General features: G+C 43.3%; 1 protein-coding gene and 1 long non-coding RNA gene across 2 annotated transcripts; one reads left to right on the top strand and one right to left on the bottom strand.

The window, feature by feature from the left end:
* Nucleotides 1-67: 67 nt before the first annotated feature.
* Nucleotides 68-14,951, top strand: vimr2 (vimentin-related 2). The gene is made up of 10 exons (XM_069531443.1): nucleotides 68-208; nucleotides 972-1,116; nucleotides 1,237-1,395; nucleotides 1,522-1,641; nucleotides 4,595-4,690; nucleotides 6,534-6,665; nucleotides 8,417-8,548; nucleotides 11,009-11,119; nucleotides 11,296-11,420; nucleotides 13,948-14,951. Exons 1-10 carry the CDS (start codon nucleotides 99-101, stop codon nucleotides 13,988-13,990), a joined length of 1,173 nt encoding a protein of 390 aa, XP_069387544.1. The 5' UTR covers nucleotides 68-98; the 3' UTR covers nucleotides 13,991-14,951.
* LOC138411382 (uncharacterized) lies at nucleotides 1,892-2,636 on the bottom strand. The gene is made up of 3 exons (XR_011244021.1): nucleotides 2,510-2,636; nucleotides 2,077-2,170; nucleotides 1,892-1,998 (listed from the first exon to the last, which is right to left on the bottom strand). It is a non-coding gene; the product is annotated as an uncharacterized lncRNA (long non-coding RNA).
* Nucleotides 14,952-16,034: the final 1,083 nt, after the last annotated feature.

Raw genomic sequence — 16,034 nt, 5'->3', positions numbered from 1 at the left:
TACATTCTCATTCCCTGTGAATATAAAAACCCCAGCGTGGACCTGCTGACTCTTGTTTGCCTGTTGTGTTGTAGCTCAGTTTGAATCTGTGTGAAGCCATGGCCACGCTCAGGGTGTCTTCTTACCGGAGGCTGTTTGAGGAGGATACCTGGAGTCGAGCTGAAGGGTTGAGTTTGCAGTGTGCGGGGCAGTATCGGGCCTCTGTCAGGTCAGTGCGAGTACTCTGCCCGAGAGATCTGTACACAACAATCTGAAAATGTTAGTGACGGGTCACAGTGTTGTTTCACTCAGAAATATGTTTCTGAGCAGAAGTAAATATTTCTGTTGTGATTCTTAGTGTTTATATGTAAATGTCTCAGATATCTTAACACTTAAAAGCAGCAGATAATACATTTGCAAATGCCACACCCCATTGGACATTGAAAATATGACTCAATACTCCTTTGTAAAACAAATGAGCTAAATATGTAATGTGTCCTTGGGTCCCTGGAAAGTTCCTTTAGAGATTTAAGTTATTATAAAAGAACATGGTTTAGAATTCACTATAATGTGGTTGCAAGCAGGTGGATGTAAATTATATTTGGTATAATAAGATCATTAATCATCGTATATTAACAGTTCTCATAATAACACTGTAATTTAATCAGCTCTTGACATTTTAAGGTACATTATAGTGTCTTATAAAACATGTTTCAAGTATATAAATACTTATAAATGTTAAATAGGGGCGTTTTAAGTAAAGTGTCGCCCCTAAGGGAAATTTTGAATGTTGATGTCAGATGCCCTCTGTGCTCATGGAATATCACAGCCTTTTATCATAATGGGTCAGGCAGACATGTAGAGATGCATTCAAACAATGATGTTTGTCCTCTAATGAATGTGTGTAAACTATACTGGGTCACATAATCACCTCTGTGGCCCTTCATAATGTTCGGTGCAGTCTTTATCAGTGATCTGCATCCTCCTCTCAGGAATGCGGCCGTCGACAAGTGCGGCTGTGACAAGCTGGACTTTGTCGCTGCCAAGTCTCTCAACAAGGAGGGTCTGAACCGGTTCTCCCAGGACCGCACCATCATCGCTGCCCTGAACGACCGCCTGGTGGGGCTTATAGAACTGGTGAGGAGGAACAGTGACACATCAGCACATTGTTTCCCCTCTGCTGCGTCCTCTCTTTGGTAAATGATGCAGTGAATCAGTATATATTTATATTTGTCCCTGTTTCTGTTTGCCCTGTAGGCTCGTTGTTTTGAGGAGGAGAATGAGTCTCTTGAATGTCAGATTGTGGAGCTGGAGGAGAAGCTGAGCAGCCGCCCAGCCTCCTCCAGCATCACCTCAGCCGTGGCTCGACCTGACTACAGCCTGGATGCGGTGGTGGAGAGACTGCGCAGGGAGAGGGTAGGTTGCTGCTGCAGCTTCTGGGTGTGTCTGCTGCATGTCTCAGTTACCTCAGCTTGCACAGTGACACACCAGGCTGATCTATGACCCTGTCAAGACCCATCACTGTCCTCACCCTCCCTGCAGGACGAGATTCTGTGTGACACAGAGGAGCTGCAGAAAGAGCTGGAGTGTCTGAAGAGCGGCTACGAGAAGGTGGCACAGCAGAGGGTCTTCTACCAGCAGGAACGACAGGATGTGGCTGAGGTAGTAAATACACTACAGACACAGGCATGTGACCGTGTGATGGAAGGAGACGACTCAAGTTATAGGAAGCAAATTTAATGGATTACTGTAAAGTGAAAGGCAAAGTGCCATCACTTTACAACAACCTTCAAGCCTGCACATATTGATTCTTGGAAGTCATGAACACTGAACAGCATTAAGATCTATATTAGTTTCCTTTAATAGAAGATATGATATAAATGCTGATCAATATTCCAATTTAATTCAATCTTATTTGCTCTGTGCCAAATCACAACATACATTTGGTCAAGGTACTTTACGTGGTATCGAGGAGAAACCTCCAGCAGAACCAAACTCAATGTGTGTCGACCCGTTGGGCTGAAGGAGAGAGAGTGAGACAGGAAAGACATTATGACTGGTGTTTAATTGTAAATATAATCTAGTTTAAGCATTTACCTTTTCTCAGCCCCTCCAGTCCTGCAACCTGCAAAGGCTGCTCCTCCTCAGGCGAGGCTGATATATCTGTATTACACAGAGGTCATTCAAAGTTCTTGATAGAAATAAAAGAAGCATAAAAACACAGATCATCAGCATAAAAGAAACTAAAGTGTATTAAAAGGAAAATCAGACGAGACTGAAAAAAAAATCCTTGATCTGCTCCAAACTAGTGGTTTCTCCCCTGACCCAAACCAGATCGCTCCTCCAAGTTTCGTGGTAAATCCATCCATTCGTTTCTACGTTATTCTTTTAACCACCTGACCAAAACGTCCTTAGGGTAAACAGGAATTTACTGGTGCAGATGGTTTTTAAATGGTAAAGTTTAGGTTAAATAATGAAAGTTATTTGTGATCAGCTCAAAAAGAACATTTCCAACTGTCCATTATCAGACCTTTATTGTGACAGTGCCTCTGAAGCACTAGATGGCAGTAGCTCCTCACTGCTCCTCCTCCCCTCTTCCTCCTGCAGCTGAATCTCAGGCCCAGCAGCTCCTCTGCATCTCCACCCAACAGGTCTTGATCAGCAGCAGCCTCACAGTCTGGGCTGGTGGCCCACTGTAACCTGAGCCACCAACTTCCCCAAACCCCTCTCTCCCCCTCATCCCTCACGAATGCCAGAGGCCATCCCCCTCCAGGCCGGTCCAGAAGAGAGAGGGGGGGGTTTAATTTCTCCCGTACAGATGCAACACAGGGCTGTAATTCGGTGCCGTAATGTTCCTCCTGGCTCCGTCCTCTGGTTCTGAATTGGAAGCAGCTGTAGAGTGACAGGACTCGGTGTGAAATCAGCAGGGAGGTAGAGGAAGAAGAGCAGAGATGCGGAGGAGAGGAGCGATTACTACACATCTCAACCCACAACGATTCTCTCAACATAATGGAAAACTGACAGTGATGAAGCAGTGCACATTTGGTTTAATTTGAATTACACTGCTGACTATTGTGTTGCATTCCTCCTGCCAATTCTGATCCCTTCTCCAGGCCCACAGATTTCCACCCTGACTTGTCTCACTGCGATTTTCTTGTCCTGCGAGACGTTGGAGGCAGAAAACCAGCAGAGCAAGTCATCAGAGTGAAACATTATTCGACATGATTTGAATACAAAGGAATTAATGAATGAAGTGGTCACAGAAAAATGTAGTGGTTGAACTAGAATGTGGCTGAATAGAGTACATACCTCTGCCAATAGTTCTCTTATGAAACCACATTTACAAGTTCCCGACTTCTATTTGGATCTATACCAAATAGCACACACTCATAAATATCAGTCCCACATACATGCCTGACATGCCTGATGTTCTTTTTCATCAAGATCCACAAATTAATTAGAAAATTGCCGTCCTATCTTGCAATGTTAAATAAATTAATGGATCTTCCCCCTGATCCGGATCCGCCCCAAAACTAAACATGTTCTTCCTTGAGTCATTTTCCGCCCCTCCACAAGATTTCGTGAAACCAGTTGAGTATTTATTGTGTAACTAACAAACGAATGCAAATGGGAACATAACCTCCTTGGAGGAGATAATTGATTACGTGGTTTATCTGGGTAGAAAAGCAGTTGGTGAAGATATTGATGAACCTTAAAGTTGCACCAATGTCTTTAACAATGAATCTAATGACGAGGTTCAGTTTGAATGTGAGCTCCTCTAGAGACTCTAGAAAAACACAAGAACATCTTTTACTTTTACATTTGGAGGTCAAAGAGTCAGATTTGTCCCTCAGAGTTAAAAGGAGAGTAAACATTGGACATTGATCAAGTGGACAGAAACCCAAATCTGAAGTCATATTCAAAAACTAGGCCACTACACCAGTGTTCTTGCCAAAATAACTTTGCTGTGTTAATACGTATTGAATACAGCTCGTTGCGTTCTCCCTAAGAGATAGAAAAATTAATGAATTCAGCTTTTAAGTTTTGCAGACTTTGATTTACAACAAGTTTCTCTCCCTCTGCTGAGTGATCTTTGAACACAGCAGCAGGACGCACTACTTCACCCTCTGCTGTCCATCAGAGACCCTGGGACCCTGCCACCCTCTGAACAAGGCTCTGCACCTTCAACACCAAACCCTCCCTGCATGTGCTCAGCTGTAAACGCAGCAATTGCATCCAATGCCAGTTAATCTGGTTCTTTTAAAAAGAGTGGATGAGCTGAGATCCCCTGCTGGTGAATGCATTGGTGGACGGGGCTTTTGTGTCTAGTTAGCCTCCGTCTCATCTTCTTCCTCCTCCTCCTCCTCCTCCCCCTTCCTCTGCATTGCGGCGTCTTCTGGCTGTTCACTGAAACAGGGTGGATGTGCTGGTGCTGATGATTTTTTTTTTAAATGGGTGTTCAGGGTTGGAAACAAAGACTTTTTTCACTTCATTCCAACCTGTGGTGTGATTTACATCCTGAGCTGCAGAGCGCTCCTCTCAGACACCTTCACAAATTAAGTTCAACTTCTCTGCTTTCCGCCCTGTTCCTCTGCTAACTTGATTGTCTTCGCAGGTTGTGGATGCTGTGACAGCAGAGTGTTTGGCTCTGAGGGAGCAAGTGGCTATCTACGAGGAGCAGCTGGCCAACATGGAGGCCCGGCACAAGACGGTGAGAGGGAGAGAAGATGTTTCTCTGCAGTGTGACGAAAGGAGTTGTTTATGGCTTTTAAAATGACTCGACATGCAGCACATAGAAACACACAGAAATCTTGAGACAGACACAGATGTGATGACCTCAGTCACCTTGATGAAGAGTTGTAGCCAAACTCAGCCATGTCAACAGAAACCTGGACACAGGGGGATAAAACACATAAAACATAAAATATATGAAACATTTAACATTACATCAGAATAAATCTATTATTATTGTTTTGTCAGAGACTGTAAAGATGGACGACGCATCTCCTCTTCCTCCTGCTATACAGAACTGAAGCCAAAATATCGTGCATACAAACACTGAAGTCTTGTGCACTTGAGCCAGAGTCTGCAGCGGTATTGAGTCATCAGTCAATATCTGCTGTCAGTCATGATGTTTCACCTCGTTTTTATAGCATCAAATAAATAACTGAAACCAAACTTACAGGAAAAACAACCCCTTGGACAAACATCAGTGTGATAAGAACAACCTAAAATGACAGAAACCATCTTTGAGAAAAAATTGACCATGCACTAACATGGAGGAGGTGGGATTTACGATCTTTTCTTTTTGGTCTCACTTTTGGGGAGCTGTCATGTCGTCCATCTTTATGTACGGTCTATGGGTTGAATCAACACAAACAGACCAGTGGACAAATTCATACAAATGATTCAAGGAAAAAATTAGCTTAGTTAGTCAGATAGATGTTCGACAGACAGAAGTGGCCGTGGCATCAGTATTCTCATCAAACTCGAGGCAAGAAAGCACATAAGCATTCTCCCATAAAATGATGAACTCCCCTTTAATACATATGTCCGCAACCATACAAAACTCACCGGCTATATCGTACCCACACACCGTCCACAGTGTTCTCCTCATCACCAGGAGATGACAGACGTGGCCCAGCATCAGGAGGCTGCAGGCAGGGAGAGGAGGAGAGAGGCAGCTGAACCACCATCAGCTCCATCACTCTGTGTTTTTCACTGCAAAGCCGGGCTGCCCACCGTTTAACACACTCCCTCTGGGACACGCTCGATAACTCACGGTCCGGGGAAATGCGGCTGAATACCGAATGAAAACAGAAGTTCCCTTTGTTTTATTAACTGTTGTTATTATCAGCACTTGCAGATTCCCCATGTCCCCCCCCACCCCCCGACAAATCGACAGTCATGTCGTTATGGTGGAGGGGAAGGAGGGAAACGTCAGACTGCAGCTCTGTAACAGTTCATTTCCCTTCTGATGGATGTCTGGGTTTTTTTATGTACATATTGTACATATTGGGAACTGCAGACATACATGATGAGGTCTTTAGTGAACGTGCAAATACATCAAAATGTACTGGAGGGGTTTTGTTTTTGCAGTGGTGAAAGGTAATTAACCTCGTCACATGCAGGTTTTTATGACATATTTTAGGTACTTATACATGTTTCCATTTATATACTTCTAGTACAGTTCAGAGGGAAATATACTAATCTTCTCTCCATTACGTTTATGTGACAACTTTAGTTACTAGTTACATTACAAATTAGAATGTACACAGAGAACGTTTAACAGTATAATAACACATCAATGCATTAGTGTAATAGTATGATTTTCAAAAGGGCGTAAGTACTTCTTTACTTCGTTAGTTTAACACTTTCAATACACGAGTTTTACTTTGAGCAAATGAAGGGGAGTTAACAAATAGAACGGAATGGAAAAGCCAAAGTAACAAAAATTGCACTTAACTCAGTTTGACTGAAAATACTTAAATACTTCAATCCGACCACTGTTTCTAAATATTTCTCCACCACTGATGTGTGGCCTGTGTGAGCAGGAGGTGGAGAGTCTGCTGGATCCAGCCGACTGGACCGCAGGAGGAGTGGCAGCTCTTGGATTCTGCAGCCCGGACATGACTCCGGTCTTGGATGTGAAGGAGTTCTACTGCCAGCTGGCTGAGAGTCTCCAGGTACCACACACTGTCCCATAAAACCCAACAACATGACCTGAACTGGAAGCCAAATGCTTTGCAGTAGCATATTTAGACTCATGGTCCTATTTCTGATTTAAGATACACTCACTTAGACACCAGGGGCTGAACTCATATTTTTACTTTACGTACTTGACCTCTAAGTATTTATGTTTTGTAATTCTGTTATCAGCTATAGATAATTGTTATTTTCATTGTTATTTTCAGATTCATATTTTACATTAAAAACACGATAAGCTGATAAAATACATAGTTAAAGATAAAACCAGTGGTGACCTTTAAAATTTTCATGTCTATATTCAGATTCACATTCTAATCTAAATACTGTAATTTTAAGTGAATTTACAGAAAATTGACAGAAGAAAATGGGAGTTAATGTGGATTTCTGTCCACTACTGTTGTGAATGTGAATATTAAGAGTTGAGTGCTTCAAGATCAACAGCTGGTGGAGCTCATTTTCCAGCTGGGGGCCATTAAACCATCATGGAAGAAAAGGGCACAAAGAAATGATGGAAGTAAAAACACCGGTCGACACACAGAAGGTGGAAAACGATGTAGAAAACAAGATGGAGATATGACATTTACATTTGTTGTTATAGTCTCATTGTTGGACGTTTTAATCTGCTGCTACTTTTAGTCTCTGGTGCACATTTAAGTCTGATGCTTCCTGTACATCAGGATTTATTGACTTAACTATATTCTGGATTTTGTTGCACTTTATTTAGTCAAAGAACATTAGAACAGTTCTTCCCCCTCTCGTACATGGACACCACTGACACCTACTGACCACCTGACCTCTCCCATTTTCATCACATTGCTCTCCCTCTGCAGTGGGCCGTTCAGGTTCAGATGTAAATCTCAGCTTTCACAAATCACACAACGATTCTCCCACTTGTTTTCTTTCCCCCTTAACACAACACGAGGGAAGAACTTGAGAATCAGAGCTGCAGTTCTGCCTTTGTCTCTGTGTGTGTGTGTGTGTTTGTGTGTGTGTGTGTGTGTGTGTGTGTGTGTGTGTGTGTGTGTGTGTGTGTGTGTGTGTGTGTGTGTGTGTGTGTGTGTGTGTGTGTGTGTGTGTGTGTGTGTGTGTGTGTGTTACAAAGCGCAGAGGTGCTGCATTGGGGTCAGACAATAGCTCCGGTGGGTCTGACCCCCTCTGGGGCGAGGATGTCTGTCTGGTTCAGAGGTCAGAGCTGTAATCAGACTGCTGGCCGCCTTCCCAGGCTCCTCGGCAGCAGTGGAGTGGATGCTGGTTTATGTGTTTGTGTGTGTGTCCTTCATTTAGAGGCATGGTTGACAATATATTTTTGTGACTGTCTAGATGCATACAGGTTTTTTGTCCCCCCTTAAACTCCATTTCTATTTACTCTCTCTCCCTCAGTCTCCCTCCCTCTCTTCTCTCGCCAGCTGGACACTGTCCCATCTGAGCCTGGCCTCGATTATGAGATGCAATTGTCTCAATACTGCAATGATTGCTATTGGGTTTGAACAGTAATGGTGATTGCTGGCTGACTCCCACACACCTGTGCACCCTCATGTTGCTCATTTCGGCTGCACTTGTTCCATCTAATCAGGAATGTGCCGTACACAAGGAGAGCTTCAACCATCCGCCCGTGTGAGAGGCTCTGATTGCTCTTTGCTCCCCCGTCAAAGTGAACTGTCCTCTGTAAAAGGTTTTCATCCTAAAAACTTTCACTAAATCACTGATCTCTCTCCGTCTGTCTCTGCAGTACGAGTGCGGAGCTGCCTCCCCTGCTGCAGTTCTCAGCGGTGATCGAAAACAACTGGAAGTGGGAGCTGCCGTCGGGTCAAAGGTCACAGACTCGCCAAAGATAAAGGACGTCAGTGAGCTGAAGATGCTGGTGAGTTGACTCTTTAAAGTCTAAGTTCACTCAAATTACATAGATTTAGGGTTAGGTTGTCTTGTCTCTGAGATTTGAGACGTTATCTATATCTCAAAAAATGTGTAAAAGAAGATAAGGAAGAAAAAAAAAGTAGATTTTCAAGTATGTAAATGTCTCCAGCTGGTTAGCTTAGCAAAAAGACTGGAAACCACAGACTGTATGCCAGACATGACGGCTTCCAAAAGTGATGCCAAAATATCTAGATTTCCACCTAGTGACTGGCTGCAGTATAGGTCTTAAACCTTGCCTCCTCCATGTTAGTGGAGGGGACAAGGACCAAACTAAAAACATTGGTGCACGTTAAATACGTTTTTCTCAAAGATGGTTTCTGTCATTATAGGTAGTTGTTATCTTAGTGATGTTTGTCCAATTTCTGAAATTTGCTATCACAATTTGAGTAACCAGGATAGCTGCTTCCCCCTGATTTCCAGGCTCTATGCTAAGCTAAATTAGCTTTTAGTAGCTTTACTCTACAGACATGAGAGTGGCTGATGGGAATTTTTCCAAAAATGTCAAGCTATTGCTTTAAGACATAATGTAGTTGTTAAACAGTCGACTGTGGTGAGATTGTTCTGAGGATTAATCCGAGAAATTTGCTCTTTATGGAATGTTTTTTTTAGGTGAACAGACCCTTAATGGTCTCGTTTATAAATCATTTAAACCTTTCAGCTGCTACCTACAGATCCTATATGCCCATGATGCTTTTCCCACCTCTTTACCGACACAGAAGAGGAGCCTTAAAGCTCACAACTGACTCTGCATCGGCCATCAGCTCCTAAATCAGATGTAATGCTGCAAATGAATGGTTTCCCACAGCATAGACCCAGGGAGTGGAGAGCAGCTGAGTGACAGCTGAGCAACAGTGTGGGAGATGGTGCTGACCAGAGTGTTTACTCTGCGGACACTTTCAGCCGGAGATGTGAAGGGCTCGACTTCAGCTCAGACGGGATTTATTGTGTTGGTGTCCTCAGTTATTAAGTTCAGACTGTCAGAGCAGCTGCAGCGTCATAAACACCTTAAAACCTCACACACACACTGACTGGAGACTTCCTCTGCAAATGGAAGAGAGGGAATAAACCTTCTTCGGATATTTTTCAGAAAAATGCCACAGAAGCAACCGTGCTCTGCAGGAAACACGCACCGGGAAGCTGTGACTCACAAATAAAATCATAGAAACAACCTCCTCTTGGTTTTAAATCCGCCTACATCCACCATTGGTCGGACCACAGCAGACACCTAACCACATCTGTAACAAACATGGTGGTTTGGTTCTCATTACTGCGGCTGTGGCTCTGCCTCCACCTTCTTTAAATAAACAGTGCGCCTCTGTAACCACAGCACAGTTCTCCCAACATCATCCACCTCTCCCTAGTACGTAGCGCACACACAAGCCCTAGTTCTGCCCGATCCCGCCTGACGGATGGACAGCTCGGCCTGATCTGCTCTGTTTCCTCTCTCGGCTGTGATGGATGCCTCGGGTCTGGTTTCTCACTGAGACACAACATGGCCAAGCAAACAGATTGCAGGGAAATCAACCCGTACGCAGAAATACATAGTATAATGGGGCAGACACTTATGGGGTTGTACACTACAACTACTCCCACTAAACACAAACACGGCCAGGCCTCACTCATCACAGCAGGGAGAGCGGAGGAGTGTGTGAGTTAAGTGACTTGACCATGTCGGGGAGTCGTCAGCAGACGAAGGGTAGTAACTGGCCGGATTGCTGAATGACGAGCAGGACCGCCTGGATCCCCCATCTGCCTGCAACATCTCATTGTTGAACTTGTGTGATTGCTGTAATTACTCAAGGCAGCACGACTCCGCCTCGCACCAGAGGAGGGATACTCCATGTGTACTTTATTAACGAAGTAAAGTAACCCGGTTTATTTGTATTAATTAAGTTTAGTTAGAGCTCAATTTCTGTTCTTTTTTGTATATAATATGGATAAATACATTTTCCTGTCCCACTCTCTCTCTTTATTTTACACTTGCACCCTCCCATCAATAAAAGTGAAATGCCCCAAAAATAAAAACTAAGTGGTTACTTTTAGTTACCAACCCGCAGTGATCATCACCAGACTTTGTTTCTTTTGTTGTTGTGTTTCTGATCTCATCATCCTCATCTGCAGTAAACAAGAGTGACAAAAGTCAAATATCTAGCAGCTAAAAACCCAGATACTGTTCTCACTTAATGGAAAAACTGATCTAAATGTGCAGTAAATGTGGGTTTTGTGGTTTTCTGATGACTGAAATGATGCTAATATTGCTCTGTGTCTGCTAGACGAACAGAAGAGTGGAACAGAAGAAATGGGATGTAGAGTTTCCATTACAAATGACTGGAGACATCTCCAATTTATTCATCCGGCTGTGTTTGCTCATCTGAACGAATACTTGCTGCTGTTTGTGTTCCTGTAGATTTCTGAGCTACAAAAGGAGCTTGCAGAGCTTGAGAAGTGTAACGAGGAGCTGGAGGATGAGGTGGAGATGAAGAGAGCTGCATACATGGATGAGATTGCTGAGTTGAAGGTATGAAAGCCGGCTCATTACTGTAGTCACAGGCTATAATCGACCAGGGTTTCTGGACTAACACTGCCATTTAAACTCTTCTCGCGTGTGTGTGTGCGTGTGTGTGTCTCTGTCTGTCTGTCTCTGTCTGTCTGTCTCTGTCTCTGTCTGTCTGTGTCTCTGTGTCTCTTGTCCAGTTCACCATGGGTGAGATGCGGCAGCAGGAGGCCGACCTCCAGGCACAGATGAAGGAGCAGTGTGAAGACTACAAGGAGCTGCTCAGTGAGAAGATGGCCAGAGACATGGAGATTGTCGCCTACAGGTCAGAAAGCTAAAACTGATAAAATATCTCCAGTGGAACGTCCATGGACTTATTTTATAGCTTTAATTATATTTTAATTTAAAGACATAATCTGTGAAAATAGACCATAATTTAATAATGATGAGCTGCTGCAGATACAGTGATTACATTGATCTTAAATGGCTTCATAATTTTTAATGTAATTTAGCTGCAGGCTGTTATTCTTAAACACACCTAAAGTTTTACCTTATGTCTTCTACAGCATGATACAATAGCACCAGAGACATGCAATGACCATGGGACAGTGGGGTTAATGTTGTATTGAGGCTGGGGGTCTGTAGGATCATATAAAACAACACTGTGGAGCAGGGATGGTCAACGGTGTCTGATGGACAAGATGCCGTTTTCTCATTCCAACAAAAACACTGATCCCTATGACTTCACTGATTAGTTTGTCTTCTCCCTTTAAAGCTGCTGCAGTTTCTGATTGCAATTAAAACCTATAGACCCTGGGCGTTCACTGACGCACTGTAAAACTGTAGATTTCCATCTACTGCAGTAGGAGGTGAAATGAAAACAGACGTCGCCTTTGGTGCTCGATAAAGTGCTACACGTTATGTAAACCTGTCAAAGAGAATGAGCTGTCAGAGGCAAAGCACATATAATGATCCTGGGATGATTTTCGTTAGATTTACATCAACTCGATCCTGTTTACTTTTGAAATTCTTTACATATGAGCTCATTATATCAAACACAACAAAACACACATGGAAGTGTGCGATAGACATTGTCCCAGTCCTTCAACAACAATCCCTACAAACGCGTCACTGTGAATAATACAGGGAGTATTTCCGCAAGATTCTTTGTATAAGTCCAAGCATCTCATATTATCAGACAAAGGCCTGACATCAGGGGCCGGCTGGGGCCACAGGAAACGGCTTCTGCGCCTGATGCAGTTTCCTGTATATGTGACCTTGAAGACGTTTCATACCATTCCCTCCGTTCACTGAGGTTGTTCAACCATCTGGTATGCGGGACTGACGCACTTCAGCCCTCTCATCCCGCTGCCATGGACTTCCTCTGGCGGTCCTCCACTGCCCACCCAACTGCATGCGGCCCCCAGGGGGCCCCGCTGCAGGCCTGAGTTCAGACCCTCACAATACCTCATTAGAATGGGCAGAGAGGACCTCACACTGTCAGCGCTGTGTGCTGGGCTCCTGCCAGCTCGTCTCCACGCCAGCCTGTTAATGTCAGCACCCCCCCACACCCCTCACTTACACACATTTCCTAATTCACCACAGTTTCAATTCCCTCTCGCTGCACAACAACAGACTGTACCAAAGACATTTAAGGCAAACGAAAGACAAGCAGTCGATGCCAACTTCTTTTTCCCTCTCCTCCCTTTCTTTATTCACTGGTTGTTTTGTCATCCGTGATTAAAACCATGAATAAGAAATGAAAATGGTGGTGGTTGTTTATTCTCTCTGTGCCGTTGAACACTGTCTGCAAAACAGACCTTAATGACCCCAGGCTGCAATTAGCGGGTGTCTTATGGCCTGTGAAAGCATCTCGGAGCAGTTCTCTGCAGATGCTCAGTGCTTTGCTCACTGCTAATGTGAACCATGTTGCACTGCAACTCATCCAGGGTTTTTTTTTTTTTTTCTTCTTTCAAACTGCTGCATGACACAGCAAACAGGTAGCTCAACTCACAACACCCTCTTCAGTGAAGTGTACTTTTAGCAGTAGATGATTGTTGGGTCTTTTTCTTAAAGCAGCTTTAATCCAAATTAATAATGAAGCACAGTGAAGTTTAGTTCATTTTTCAGCTCATTGTTTTGGTTAGTTGTGACCTCTCGCTCCTGGTTCACTCCCTTTGCTCTCATCACTAGTGTTTCCAGATGCCGCAGGCAGATGTTTCTCATGTTTGCCTGGAAATTGCTTTAAAAATCCACTGTGCTGTTTAAAAACTCACTTCCCTGTACTTGCCCAGCACAGTCACAGTTAGCAGCAGATCTTTCCTTCAGGAGTCAGGGAGGATGAAAAACTGTTGAAAGAAGAGAGAGAACGTCAGACTTGAATTCCTCACGTGGACACAAAGAGGATTCTAAGAAATGATCACGTGTCAGTGCTTGTTCACCACATCAACTTTAAATGTGATGAAATGTCAGAGTTGTTTTTACAGATTGTTTCTGCAGTTCTGTGTCTAAATATCAGTTTTTGTGGATTTAAATATACTTAAAAAACCGCTGTTTACTAATATAAAAACATTTATGTGTTCATTTATTATTTATTTTATTTGGGATTATGTACAGTTAAGACCAAACTTAACTTTACACTATTGATTAATTCATCAAATGTAAGAATAATCTGCAGATACATTGATAATGAAAAAAAAGAAAAAAAAAATGTGTGTGTTACCAATTCGAGTTATTTTCTCCATTTTGTCAGTAGCTCTTTCCAAGATCAATAATAAACCTTAAACCTCCAGAAATTTCAGTTTTCTGAAAACTACAACTGCTCACCTACACTGTGTGTTTGTGTGTTTCAGGAGTCTGTTGGAGGACGAGGACGAGAGGCTGTGCAACCTGTGAGACGAGGACGAAGAGTGAGACCAGGCCGCTGGAGTTTGGCTGGATGCTCCCACACACACACACACATGTGCACACACACACACACGGATTAGAAAACAGACAATAGTGACACACAGACCCAAATCGACACTTGGAAGAAGCGCAAGGTACCGACGGAGCAATTTGAGCAGATGTAAACTTATCATGACAGATTAATGCTGTCTGGAGGCCTAAGCCGGGCCATTGATAACAGGTCGCTGGCAGACGACCCCGAGACTCCAAGAAAGATGGAAGTGTCTAAAAGTGGGAGGGAGGACGGGGGCTCAGCCAGGAGTGTGTATCCATTCAGTGTCTGGCAGTGATATTTCCTTAAGTGGGTTTTATCTTAACCAGTTCACTGATGTGATTCATAAATGTTTTGTCCCCTCTTTGTCGAACAAGTCTCTCTCACACACACACACACACACACACACACACACACACACACACACACACATACACACACACACACACATACACACACACACACACACACACAGGCTGAACACTGCGGCTCCTTGGAGTTCTTCCCCCTCTGATTCCACCTCGTCCATCACTCACACTCTGTCTGATTACCAGCTCTTAACCCTTGACCCCTTCACTGTTAACAAACACATTGACCTCTCCCTCTCCTCCGCGACCAAAAGCGTCTCACCGTCCTTTTGCTTTTACAGTCGCGCATTCATGTTGGTTTTACATGTAACTGTTTGCTTTTCAAATGGTTCATGAAGTTGTTTTCCTGCAGCTCATATATACGAATCCAGCACCTGGATCTTTCTACGAGAAAAGGGTCATTATTCCTTGTTAATACACGACTGTAGTAATCCTTTCGTATGTTCTCCAAGTTGTCTGTGATGAATCATCTTTGGTTCCTGCTTCTGCCCAAGAGTCAGAATGTGCTTCAGATTTAAATTAAATAAAAGTGTTTGCTTGAGAGATCACATCATACAGTGCAATTTCTTTCCTCTGTCTCATGAGACCTGCTCGTGGATCCTGCAGCTTAAGACTCTCCCCGCACGTTAAAACTATGCAGGGAGCGGAGTGATTTATGTTCCGTGATCCCTTCCATTCACTCATTTTCGTGCTTAACTTGAGATTTGAACATTCCCAGCTATTTAATGATCTCAAAGGCTTGTTAGCTCTGTCGTAAAGATGAAAAATGCTGCTAATAATGGATCAGATAAGATTAGCCACAGTCTGGGAACTTGTGGCGATGAGGAGTCGGCGTCTGTAATAATTGAGTTCAGTGTGAGGAGATGGGGCTCGTGGCCGCATGTGACTTGTTTAATTGTCCGGACGTGAAACATGGCCGTGCTCATGGAGGAAGCTGCCGTGTTTTCTCAGGACTGAGAAGCTTTATCAGGACCTCAGAGGAGAGGAGCTGCAGGACGTTGTTTTCCCTCAGTGCCCCTCTCTCCATATCTCTCAAATCAAAAGCCAGTGGACCACACAGTGTTCCTGAGCTCATGCAGCTGCACTGTCTTTACCTTGTGCTGGAGAGGAAAACATCCTAAGAAAAAAGACGTTTTCTTACTTTTATCATCTTGTCTGCTGGATTGTATGGAAATTAAGAGAAAATGATCGTCAATGTACATTCAGGTGAATGTGCCTGATTTCTTTCATCAAGATCCATGAATTATTTCCTGCATGGGAAAATGGTGAAAATGGGAAAAACATCAGATCTTGGAATGTATTGCATCTGCCCCTTTTTAGGATCTGCATCAAAATGTAATCAGTACCTGACCCAAACCACATCCTTCCACCAAGTATTTTTTAATCAGTCGTGTTTTGCGTAACATTGCTTAAAACAAACTAACCAAATGATTACCTTGGTGGTGATAAAAATAATCAATATTGAATAATGATCATGGGTAACAGGCAAGTACATTAGTTTAGCACCTTTCACATCTTCAAACTCTCAGCATCTGAATAAATTGAAAACAGATGAAATATATAAAATTGTTCTCTAAAAATACAAAGCAGTGAAATAATGCATTTGAAATCCCACTATACTCATATTGACACT

Source organism: Paralichthys olivaceus, chromosome 9 (genome assembly GCF_024713975.1).
Source record: "Paralichthys olivaceus isolate ysfri-2021 chromosome 9, ASM2471397v2, whole genome shotgun sequence".
Taxonomy (NCBI): domain Eukaryota; kingdom Metazoa; phylum Chordata; class Actinopteri; order Pleuronectiformes; family Paralichthyidae; genus Paralichthys; species Paralichthys olivaceus.
The sequence above is the reverse complement of the archived record's forward strand: the minus strand, read 5'-3'. Positions and strand labels throughout refer to the sequence as shown.

Coding starts and splice junctions, on each gene's coding strand:
- vimr2 (XM_069531443.1), top strand. CDS start 99: ATGGCCACGCTCAGGGTGTCTTCTTACCGGAGGCTGTTTGAGGAGGAT. Junction 209..971: donor CAGTATCGGGCCTCTGTCAG/GTCAGTGCGAGT, acceptor TCCTCCTCTCAG/GAATGCGGCCGTCGACAAGT. Junction 11,421..13,947: donor ATGGAGATTGTCGCCTACAG/GTCAGAAAGCTA, acceptor TGTGTGTTTCAG/GAGTCTGTTGGAGGACGAGG.